The sequence below is a fragment of the Hippopotamus amphibius genome, chromosome 6, assembly GCF_030028045.1.
Source record: "Hippopotamus amphibius kiboko isolate mHipAmp2 chromosome 6, mHipAmp2.hap2, whole genome shotgun sequence".
Classification (NCBI taxonomy): domain Eukaryota; kingdom Metazoa; phylum Chordata; class Mammalia; order Artiodactyla; family Hippopotamidae; genus Hippopotamus; species Hippopotamus amphibius.
This window is the reverse complement of record NC_080191.1, coordinates 14,918,151-14,931,324: the sequence shown is the minus strand read 5'-3', so window position 1 is coordinate 14,931,324 and position 13,174 is coordinate 14,918,151. Positions and strand designations below refer to the sequence as shown.

The 13,174-nt window shown below is 32.4% G+C and overlaps 1 protein-coding gene across 3 annotated transcripts in view; it reads left to right on the top strand.

The window, feature by feature from the left end:
• The window catches only part of GRIK2 (glutamate ionotropic receptor kainate type subunit 2), a 618,311-nt gene that overhangs the window by 381,949 nt on the left and 223,188 nt on the right, over nucleotides 1-13,174 (top strand). For all 3 annotated transcript variants that reach the window (XM_057738750.1, XM_057738752.1, XM_057738751.1), the window contains exon 9: nucleotides 11,681-11,794. In XM_057738750.1, coding sequence (XP_057594733.1) covers nucleotides 11,681-11,794 — 114 coding nt within the window. The remainder of the gene's footprint in view (nucleotides 1-11,680; nucleotides 11,795-13,174) is intronic.

Sequence of the window (13,174 nt, the reverse complement as noted above, 5' to 3'; positions counted from 1 at the left end):
TGACACTACATGATAATGGTGCGTTTCTATTGCAAGATGAGCTATCTAAAGACCATTAAACACACACACACACTTAGACTTTAAAAAGAATTCCTTCTAAGAAACTATAATACAATAATAAAATGGCTTAATCCTGCCACATGATTGAATTTTCTTATTGAATATCCTTTGTGACAACTATGTACATCATGTGCTTTCCAAGAAAAAAAAATCAGTCTCTTGCTATTATACTTTATTGGTTGTTCAAATGGATTTTTATTATACTAGAGAATATTTTCTTCTAAATAGAAATGTTAAACTAAAATCATACTTGTGTACCTCTCTTGTCCTTTCTGTAGCATCAGAATCTGCTATCTGTTCTGGTTATTTTGCTGATTGTCTTTTAAATGTGATATTTATATTAAAATAGAACTTGGAGAATAGACTGTTTTGTCTCCTCAGTGGAAAGGCCTAATAAATCTGTATTAAAATGGCTTTTATATTAATATTATATTAATTTAGAAAAACAAAAAGATCAAACTAATACATTTATCTGGCCAGAAATGGTGCTCAGAGTCCTGGAATTGTACAGGCCTATGAACAATCATGCCATATGTTAGCCTCAGTGTGCTTTTATAATAAAATCAGCTTATAATGTGTGTATCTTTAGGGAAAATCTTGAAAAAGAAAAGTGGCTATAAAAAGCTATCTTATGGAATATATGTTTGCCAATTTCTACAAAATTAAGAATTTATATAAATAATATAGATCAAGATAAACCATATTTGCAAACCTTTAAAAAGTTTAAATTTGTTATATTTTACTAAGTGAAGTTTCATTTCAACTTTTAAAATCTGTGTTTTCTGAATAAACACTGCTTGCATTTCTACCTACCAGTAGAGAAACTGCTATCAGCAATCCATAGGCTTCCTGCTGAAAACTTAAATATTTGGATAATACATGGAGAAAGTGAGAATTAGTAAAACTATGCCTGCCTGAGTTTACAGGCATGTATGTTCCAGGAAGAGAACATGTGTCAAAGTGCTTTCTGAAAAATTTTTTTGTAGAATATATATATATACATATATATATTTAAAAGAAATAATGGTAATTTCTATGGAAAATTTTACTATTGCACTTTCTCTTGCCAAAAGAATCCTATAATCATTAGCTCCCTATGAAAAAGGTGTCTGAATGGAATTTACAGTCTTCCAAATTTATCTAAATCTGAAAATGTATTCTAGGTAAGTGAGGATTATTCTGTTTTGATAGATTTGTAGACACCTAATGCATAGAAGCTTTTATCTCTCTCTCTTTGATGGCATTTGATGGATATATTTTGGTTGCCATGGCAACAATGACTGCCAACTTTCCTAGGAACTGAGATTTCTTTTGCCTCCCTGTAGAAAAGCAATGCTAATGGTGATGTTGACCAGTAATCTTTAAGCCAGTGGGAAATGTGTTGTTTGCTTCTTAAAAAGCAAAACTGTATCCTAGGCAGGACCCAACATTAGTGTCTTTTCTTGGAGATGTTAACCATTTAATTTGTCCAACTTTTATGAAGAATGAGTACATGCCCTATCTCACAATTGTACTGACTTTTTTTTGGTTTGTGTCAGTGTATTTATAGTTATTATTTTGCTCAATAATTTGTAACCTTCAGGGTGGTGAAATATTTAAGAAAACTATGTATGATGTTTATGTTTAAAAATAAATAGGATTGCCTTAGTTGAGGGCACACACTTTCTTATTTTGGTCCATCAGAGAATGCCAAATATTGATTTTTTTCTTTCAATTACTGAATTTGAATTAAACATGTACACTAAATGTAATTGTAATGCATTGGTTTGATTTAAAACTAATCACATTTTTATCCTTGAAAAAAATGGCCCTTAATTGAATGTTATCACATTGTTATATTTGAGAACAGTTAATTCATTGATTCAAATTTTATTTTAAACATCAGAACTACCACCTGTCTCTTAACTCTTTATGTTTAGGGTTGACTCTGCCCTAAACAAAAATAAAAATCTTAATGGTGGAAAATCTGTTTAGATTAGTCATCCCTTTCTGTAAGATTGTTATAGACTTACTGATTTACTGCTTTCATATCAATGCTGTAGTTCTCAAATGGTGAAATTCCAGACCCCATGTTGACTGGTTAATAGACAGTTTTAGAAAAGTGGTTAACTGAGGGGTTCTTTGCACTGCACTGATAGGCCAATCACCTCTGATTGAAAAAAGCCCAGGTCCCAGGTAATTGTTCTTTGATCTGAATTCTCCCTGACAGGCAGCACATAGGCATTGCTATGAAATGTTTCATGTTTATTGTTGAGAGATCAGATGACAATTCTTTTTGAAGTGATCTCCTGTTAATACTTAACACTATGGAAGTACAGTACTATTAATTGTTATTAGACAGTGATTAAGTAACTATCTGTACTTTCCATTTAAAAATGTAACATTGCAATGGGTGAAGTAAATGAGGGCATAAAGTCTCTAATTTACCTGCAACACTTAGTGAGAAAACTACTGTGTTGAAAAAACTCTGTCCCTTCTATTCGTGTTCCATACACACTTGAGAAGCCTGAGTTTGCAAATTATCCAGGAAGAATGGGTACACTAGTTAACAGAGAAATATGCAGTCTACTCATGTATATTCTGTCAATTGGAGAGAGGACTTATCTTCAAAATGTAAATTTGCATTTAATATCAATACCTTCCTTATGCTTTTTACTTCTCAATACCCTTAAACGGTATTATCAGGAATGCCTTTTCTTCTCAAAGAAATAGTAAATACAATGCAAGGCAAACTATATGGGTCATGTGGGTGTAGGCAACTAATTATTGGGAAGAATTTTTTTTATTGAGGCTTATTTTATACATAATATTTTGTACCTCTTAATCCCCTACCCCTATATTGCCCATCTCTTCTTCCCTCTCCCCACTGGTAACCACTAGTTTGTTCTCTATATCTATGGGTCTTTTTCTTTTTTGTTATATTCACTGATTTGTAATATTTTTTAGATTCCACATATAAGTGATATCATACAGTATTTGTCTTTCTCTGTCTGACTTATTTCACTTAGCATAATATCCTCCAAGTCCATCCATGTTGCTGCAAATTGCAAAATTTTATTCTTTTTTTGTGGCTGAGTAATATTCCATTACATACACACACACACACACACACACACACACACAAACACACACCCCCCACATCTTCTTTATCCATTCATCTGTTGATGGACAATTAGGTTGCTTTCATAACTTGGCAATTGTAAATAGTGCTCTATTTGGGTACATGAATCTTTTCAAATTAGTGTTTCTGTTTTTTTGTTTTTGAATATATACCCAGGAGTGGAATTGCTGGGTGATATGGTAATTCTATTTTTAGCTTGAGAAATCTCCATACTGTTTTCCACTGTGGCTGCACCAATTAACCTTTCCACCAATAGTGTACAAGGATTCCCTTTTCTCCACATTCTCACCATCATTTGCTATTTGTGTTCTTTTTGGTGATAACCATCTGACAGGTGTGAAGTGAAATCTCATTGTGGTTTTGATTTACACTTCCCTGATGATTATCGACGCTGTGCATCTTTTCATGTGCCTGTTGGCCATCTGATTTCCTCTTTGGAAAAATGTCTATTCAGTTCTTCTGCCCATTTTTTAATGGAGTTGTTTGGTTTTTTTGCTGTTGAGTTGTATGAGATGTTTATATATGTTGAATATATATTAACCCCTTATTAGTCATATCATTTGCAAATATCTTTTCCCATTCAGTAGATTGTCTTTTCATTTTGTTGGTAGTTTTATTTCCTTTGCTGTTCAAAAGATTGTAAGTTTAATTAGGTCCTATTTGTTTATTTTTGCTTTAATCTCCTTTGTTTTAGGAGAGGGATCCAAAAAATATTGCTATGATTAATGTCAAAGAGTATTCTGCCTGTGTTTTCCTCTAGAAGTTTTATGTCTTCTGGTCTTACGTTTAGGTCTTTAATCCATTTTGAGTTTATTTTTGTATATGGTGTTAGAGAATGTTCTAATTTCATTCTTTTACTTGTCAAGAAGAATTTTTTTAAAAGCAACCTTATTTTATGATGGACTCCACATTATACTAAGACTGTTTTGTAATGTGTGATGTGGTTTCTCATGATCACCACACAGGCCTTCTTTGGAAGAGTACCACTTAAGTTCTTTGCTCAAGACAGATGAATTTGTCTAAAATTAAGTCAAAACAATGTATAATCAGAGAATTCTTTTTTCTTTTTACATTGTTCTATAATGAAAAACTGTATTGGTTTTTTTTCATTCTCCAACATCCGTGGTTATATTGTTAGTAAATGTCAATAAGACAGTGTAAATAGAATTTTGATAGATCCTATTGTGCCAACTGTTTTTTAGTGGAGAAATTATTTCCTAACTTTAAATGAGATCGACTTTATGTATAACTAATATTTTACACTTAGCTGGGAATGTTTATTTTGTTCCTACCTGAGAAAGCTTTCAGTATACTTGTCAAACAAATTATTATTGCAGATTCCACAGAGAATAAAAAATGTGTCTCAGTGATTCTGCTTACAAAAAGCAGTGCTAAGTTACATGTTTAGAAGAAATTATACAATGCTAATTACAGACGAGGCAAATAATTATGTAGCTCAGGAGACGAAAGAAAAACATTCTTTGGACGTGATGGAGTAATGTGAGGTGCAAAACAAAGGAAATTTATACTGAGCGTCAAAAAACAAAGATAAATGAATAACGCATCAACTAATTAATGAGATACTCAGCTAAATAATTTTAAAATCATTCTGAAAATAAACCTTTTCTACTTGAAAAAATAAAACAAAGTAACCAAAGAGAAAACGTAGTCTACCACATGAGATTATGTGGAGAATTTAAAAAAATCCTGAGAAATATAAAAAGTAAAGCATAAAATATTTATGTAAGATTCTTGCAAATATCTATATAACATGTATAAAATGTAGCTTAGGAAAAATGCAAATAAGTAGCATGTGACATTACTCCCAAAGTTAAATGTAATATTAAGGTAGAGCTTGAACAGAATGTGAAGAACAAAACATGAAAGACAAAATCTGTAAATAAATAATAGGCACATAGCATACATTCAACATTTGCCAAATGAAGGAATGAATGAACAGGTTTGGAAAGTTAACAACCTAAAAAAACCCTGAAAGTCTTCATTATGCAGTAATTCACTAATTTTTTCCATTCAGTCATTTATTCAATAAATATTCCTTGGGTATTTATTATCTAAATTTCAAAGTGGTGACATTCTTCCTTCAAGTCAGAGTTTAACACAAGAGGATAAGATACATAAACATGAAGTACAATTTTATTTTTTCTCTCTATTTATATTAGTTTTTATTGGAGTATAGTTGCTTTACAATGTTGTGTTAGTTTCTACTGTACAGCAAAATGAATCAGGTATACATATACCTGTATCCCCTCTTTTTTGTATTTCCTTCCCGTTTAGGTCACCACCGTGCATTAAGCAGAGTTCCCTGTGCTGTACAGTATGTTCTCATTAGCTGTCTATTTTATACATAGTATCAATAGCGTATATGTGTCAATCCCAATCTCCCAATTCCTCCCACCCTCCCTAAAAATGAAATATAATTTTGATTCAAAGTAAAACATAAATGGAATTTCTGAGACAAATTAGATAACATTTATTCCTTCATTCAACCAAAATATTCAGAGCTCTCACATAGAAAGCCCCTAGTATTTCCTATATTTAAAGGCCTTGGGATAAAAGGACAAGTAAACCAGTCTCTAGCCTCATGGGATTTAAGTTTAAACTAGAGAGAGAGAGAAAGAATTACAATTAAAATGTAATGTGATACTTCTGTGTTGGGGGTGTACATAAATTGTTCTGCCTATTGCTACACAGAAGAAGGAACTGCTTTTCTTAGTTGTTTATATCAGTGATCAAGATACATATGTAAGGTAGTGAAAGAGGGAAAACATCCCATTTAAAGGATATAACATTTATAGAAAACATGACCACATGGGTAGTTTAGGAAAATTACAAATGCAATATAATCTACCTTAAGAAAATAGAGAAATGGCTTATATTTCTGGCAAATATAATGAAAAAAGAATTACAGTCTCTATCTCTCTGTCTTTGTCTCTCTCTCCTGATTAAGATTTAAAACTTCCAAATAAAGAATACTAGAAGCTTTCAATAAAAAAAAGTATTTACCAACAAAGAAACAAATATTAGACTTCCCTCAGTCTTTTTAGTAATATTAAATATTAGAAAACACAAATAAGACAGAGCTTTTAAAGAAGAAGGCTATGACACAATATATCTTTATTTAGTCAAGTTTTCTTTGTGCAGCAACATGACAAAAATATTTTCAAATCTACAAATAGATAGAAGCATGTCACATAGTTATCCTTTACAAATAAGTTGTCTTGTATAAGAACAATGATAAAAAACAAACGCTCAACAAAGAGGAAAAATTGTGACTAGAAATCCTAGTGAACATTAAAAATAGTTAAAGCACACAGAAAGAAGGTTTTGAATAATTGTTTTAAAGATTATATTAAAAATTAGATGTTTTCCTTGAGAGAGAGATGATCTATAATATACAAAGTAAAAGAAAATGAGAGGCAGTGTCCACAACCCCAGATTAAATTAACTAAAACTATGAATCAGTACGTGTAGTAGCAGAATGAACCAAAGTAGTTAATTTTCATTGAATAGATGTCATTTTAATTTTTATGATTCAATATTGATTTTGTAATGTGATTGTAAAAGTTTAAACAAAAGTTGACAATATCCACTTAGTAGACCTAAAACTTTGCTATCTTGCACATTACCACAGCAAAAAAAAAATCTACCAAAAAATCCAGAGATAGAAAAGAAATACTGAAAACCAGATAATATGAAAGAAGCAAGGCTAAAAATAAGATTCAGGAAAAAAAAAAGGTAGGACCTTAAGAACATTCATGATAAGCTGTGTATAAAGAAATCCATAAAAATGAGATGTTGAAAGTAAAAGTATAGATATTTATTTATCAACAAATGCAAATACACAAATAAGGTAAGCATGATTAATACTAGATACTGGAAGTTTAAGTGGAAAGAATTACTTGAAATAAAATGTTATTTTTATGTGAAAAAGCACAATATCGAGAAATAAAGGCAACAGTCATGAACTATTATAGTATCATTCAATCATGTAAGTCAAAGTATTACAAGTAGAAGATGAATTGTTAGGAGGTTGTTTCATGCCATGAACCAGCAAAGGGATGATAGCAAAGACAACAGTAGCTCTGGAAAGCTACACGGCAACCTGTACTAACAATCTTAATTACTCATATTATTTGGGCTCAGTAATTCCCATTCTAGGAATCTGTTTTTAAAATGATACAATACATGGGCAGATATTTTTAAATAACTGTTTACTGAAGCCTTATTTCTAACTACGACAGTTAAACTGTGATATGTTTATACAATGTTCATTTTATGTAATCACTAAAATTATGAAGCTGATTAACTTTAATGCCAGAAGAAAATGCTCATGATAGTGTAGATCTTAGGACTTATTTAATAATTTATATAATAATTGTAGCATGCTTATAAACACATAACATTGCCTTCTTTTTCACTTAATCCTCACGATGGCTCTGTGAGATAGAGACTGTTATTTCCCCATTTATAGGTGAGGAAATTGAGGCACAGAGAAGTAATGTGCCCCAGTCCCCTGATGGTAAGAGGTGGCGATGTAATGGGATCCTGGTAGTTTGACACCCTCTTCAGAGTCTGGGCCATTAACTACAAGACTATGATGGAAGTTATGCAAGGAACATACATGTAATGATAAAAGATTTGAAGGAAGTACACTGAAGCATTAACTATGATTGACATGGGTATGTGCACAGGTTCACATTTACAGTGATGTTCTCTTTTCTATTTTCCATATGTTTTATAATTTGACAATGATAAATATGCATTCTTTTTATGAAGAACACATTTATTTTAAGAACCATTCAGAATATAAAATAAGAAAAGTGAATAATATAATTTTCTATAATTCTTTGTGGTTTTTGAAATATTTTCATATTACTTATCTAATTTGATGCTTATAATTAAAGTGACCTTATGATTTATTATCCAAAGCATGACATTTTTAATTGTATAAGAGGGTTGCTATTAACATTTACAACAGGAAGCTAATTGTAAACTTGAGGTATCCAAGCAAACCAAGATAAAGACTCATTCTATTTAAAATACCTCTGTGAGGTCAAGAGTACTTAGATGTTTTTATTAAATTTTGGAACTGAAAAAAATATTAAATGACTTGATTAAATCATATAATGAAAAAAATCATGGTTCTGAGCATAGATTGCAGGAAAAAAGATCATCTTGACTTAGTCTGACTCTGTGATTAAAACAAAACATAACAATAAATACCACTGATGAATCAATCAATAGAATTTTTGAATTATATAGTCCTGAGAGATTTAAAATCTGGGAATCATATAAAATTTTGTTTAATTTAAAATTTTGTGCTATTGAAATTTCTGAAACTTCATAATATTCTACCCAAAAAACCTGAGATGTATAAAAAGGGATACCTAATATTTGTGATTGTAGGTAATTACAGATTCAGGAGCCAAAACACCTTCATCCAAATAGTGCTAGAAAAGCAACTGACAGAGAATGAAACTAGATAAGTATGTTTAGAAGAGTAAACATTTAGCTAAATTATGTTTTATAAAAGTAAACAAGGAGGGTGATGGTGAGTGAAATGGGCAATATTTTGTATTAGTGATTTGGTTAGAAAGTTGAAAAACTTACTGGTCAAGCTTGAAGGTATCATTAGGCAAATGACAGTGGGCAAATGATGTTTGCCAGTGCTTTGACTGGTAGAATTATATGCCTGAAAAAATCTTTTTAGCCAATAAAGTGGGGGGGGGGGGAAGGCAATAAAAGCTAAGGGACAAATGTACCATAGGTATTAATTATAGATTGGGACAGAAGCGTGGCAGTCATTGCAGAATATGATCTGCAGATCTGTTGTTTATTCAACAGAGTGTTTTTCTGTTTGTTTGTTTTTAATGATTTTGAATTTGAAACACTTTAAGCAGGTCAGCAGGCATTCTAGGTTTGACCTTCCCTCTTCCACCCAGGTCCCCAGCAGGGACTCTACTAACTCTGAAGTTGCCTTGCTGAAAACTTGAACATGCAGCCCAAGGCACACAGCAGAGCGGTTTGGGATTGTGGCTCTTACTTGCTTTTCTGCCTTGAGACTTTGTGAGATTTAAAAACTGCACACCCTAGTCTAGAAATTCTTGCTACTGGCTTATTCTCTTTCACTTCTCACATTGATGCTACCCATCTGGCTCCTTTCATTATTGACCCTACATTAGAGTTAGTCTCTGTCTTTGTGACATCATGGTGGTCACAGTCTAAAGTAATTTAAGTCTGGTAGGTAATTTACTTTGGAAAGAATGCTGAATCAAGATTTATTTTCCCCTTACTGTATTATTTGACTTTTTTGCTTTATTGACACAAACATCAGGAATATATAGTTTTTAATGGTAAGAGGGCAATGAACTAAATATGAGAAAATATGGCAAGAGATTTTTTTTTTGTAGTCATCACTAAAAACATTTCTATTGAATTCTTAGGATAGTCAAAGGAGTTCTTGAAAAAATACATTGGGGTTTACATTTATCTAACTATTAGAATGACATATCCTTACAAAGAACAGAAATTATTTTTTTTTCATAATAAAAATACACTTTAATGTGATTGTTGAAAGTTTAATTACCCTGGTAATTCTTGTAGTTTATTAATCATTTATTTATTTATAATCATTTATCATCCAAATACTAGCAATTTAAGGAAGGGCTGCAAAGTGGCATTCATATAAAATATAACTCCAAATAATAAGAACAGAAATTATTAACATTTCTACTTTTGTGCTTCTCCAATTAAAGAGAGATATTATAGCTATCTTAAAAAGTTACTAAGAAAGCTATGCAAATGAAGAGGTCAAAAAGAGTACATATGATAAAATATAAAGAAAATAAAAAGATCATAATATTTAATTTGGATTTGTGCTGATGAGACCTTGTTAGCATATTTAGGTAGATCAGGGTAAATGTTAGCTGCTTAATCAATGTCACTTTAAAAATAATTTAATTTATAAACAGTTCCTAACTTATGATTTTTTGACTTTACAGTGGTGATAGTGCAAAAATGATACATATTCAGTAAAGACCATGCTTCAAATTTTGAATTTTGAACCTTTTTTTTCTGAGCAAGTGATATGTAGTACAATAATTTCTTGTGATGCTGGCAGCCCAGTAAGCCACAGCTTCCAGTCAGCCACTCTGTCACCAGGGTAAACAACCACTACACTTAGAACCAACCTGTTGTACATACAACCAGTGTGTTTTTCACTTTCAGTACAGTATTCTATAAATTACGTGAGATATTCAACACTTTATTATAAAATAAGCGTTGTGTTAGATGATTTTGCCTAGCCGTAGGCTAAGGTAAGTGTTCTGAGCATGTTTAAGGTAGGCTGGGCTAAGCTATGGTGTTTGGTAGGCTGGTGTACTAGACACATTTTTGATTTAATATTTTCAACTTACGATGGGTTCATCCATAAGTTGAGGGAGATCTGTATGTACAAAACTTTATTTTAAAGAGAAATCGATAATTTGTAGCTTCAGTTGAGGAAAACAAGTTGGGTAATTGGCTAGGGGCAAATGGAAGACAAATTTCCCTACTGATGACTCCCAGGTTTGAGAGGGTGAGGAAGAGTCATGCTGACTAAGTACTGACTCTGTCTCCTTTTGCTTCCGCTTTCCTTTAGTGGTCACCGTTGTTATGTGACTTGCACTGGTGCAGGTGCATGTATGTAAACCACCCACTCTGTATTTAGTGGCATTTTATGCTTGTTTGTGCCTCCAGAGGTATGTCTGTGGCATCCTATAGACAGTGTTCAGTGAGTATAAAATGTCTGAACACAGAGAGTATGTGGCCTAATCTACCAGAGGGTATTAGTTAGGTTAAAATACATATTAAATAGAATACAAGTGGAGGTATTAGAATGGGTTATCCAGATGAGATAGTGCTTTAATCTCTTTTCCTTGGAGTATTTTAAAAGCTGCAAAGGTATATTTTTAACAGCTCTGAGGGTAATTTGGGGTATGATTTTGCCCTACTGGGGGCTTTGTGAATACAAATCTATGCCTCTTTTAAGCCTTCCTTTACCTATGAATTTAACCTGGGTCCCCAGGTTTTTCTCTTTTAGCTTTGTCCATATAATATGGCATGTTATCATTATAATGAGAGGATAGGATAGATCCATTACTGTCAAAGATATGTGCTCTTAATGAGTTTCTAGCCACCTATCAAGGGATCATCAACTGTGGTTTATCTTGGTGAATGAAAATTCACCAAGTTTGAATGGAAAATTAAGCTCCCACACTGACTGTAGAAAAGCAATGGATCATTGTGTTCTTTAATGTCACACTTCACTGGACACACTTCACAAAGAGCGAATCATGCTTAAAACAAGCAGCCTTTACTTCAACAACAGCAGATAATGCAGCAGAGGTGAATAATAAGTGTTAGCACTCAACTTTCTCTGCGGTGCCCTCTTCCAGGTGCCTGATGGACGATTTACAAAGTATATGTGTTATTTTATAGATTGGAACTTGGGATCCAGCCAGTGGCCTGAATATGACAGAAAGTCAAAAGGGAAAGCCAGCCAACATCACAGATTCCTTATCCAATCGTTCTTTGATCGTTACCACCATTTTGGTAAGTATTTATTTTTCCATTCTTTTTAGATAAATGTAGATAAACATGGAAGTGGATAGAAAAGTACATTATAATTGGAGTAGTAATGAACAGAATGTAATATATTTTACAGTAATTTAGCAATTACTGTATAACGGATGTCAATGTTAATTTAGTCAGAGTTTTATTTTGTTAGCTTTTAATGTTGTAAATTATGTTAATGTTTGGACTGCTTATGTTGATTAATAATACAGCTTCATATACTACTGGAAATCTTTATGTTTCTACAAAATTAGTTGCTATTGAAAACTTGTCAATGTTAAGATTCGAGAAATACACTGACATGCAGCTGTATAAATATAGTTATGTGAGGAGCTGCATGTGAACTTTGCTTCTGCTTTCATCTCCTGCAAATATACTTCAGAGGGTATGCCATTTATTTTTCAGGATTTTTTCTGTTATAATTATATTTTAACCTTGCTTTCAATTTAATTGTTTTCATCATGGTGAATCACTTTTACTTTACTAATCTCCCTAATGAAATCAAATGACAAGTGCTTTTTTAAGCCAGAAATATTTTCACCACCAGCAGAATTAAATTAATACTGATAAGCTAGATATTTTTACCCCTCTTATAATTATATATTTTAATTAGATCACACAGTAATGTTTACGTATGCCTACGATGCCATTTGCAATGGGAATTTTAATTTTAGGACAAGCAAGGAGCTTTTATATTACTTAGTGAGTACTTTCACCTACAGAATAAGTTTATCAATGCTAGTTCCTATGATTCCCCAGGTAGTCAATAGGAATGTGAGATTATTGCCCAGAGCAAACCTCCATACACTTTCAGCATTTATATAACTTCTCAATTTGATTTATGGTGGCAAATCAAGCCAGGAGGAATTCATAATCTTGCCCTTTTAGTAATAACAAAGGATGTCAGATCTCTAGGCTTGTCAAAACAAAACAGCTTGGATTAAAAACTCTTGCTAATGAAGCAAACCTGGTAATCATGAAATGACAGTGATGGAAGTTCATGAGGTTTTTTTAATCACTCTCTTGCTAAGAACCTCAGTGAATACTTGCTCCATTATATCCAAACTGTGCTGGTCCCTTTAACTTAATTTTGTATCTCCCTTTTTTTTCAAAGATAACTCTTACACCCACCAATCCACCAGCCCTGGTCCTCAGATGGAATGTTCTCACAGGGCACTAATACATCCTTTTTTCTGCCAGTATATCCTGGATCTCATAACCTGCTTTTGAGACAATTACAGTAACTATGTAACTATCTCTCCTGCTGACTACCTTCCTTCTTTGCTATGCATTTCACTCTCCACTGTGAAGATATATAACTCTGTCATTTCCTGCTTCCCTGCTTACAAGTCTTTAGTG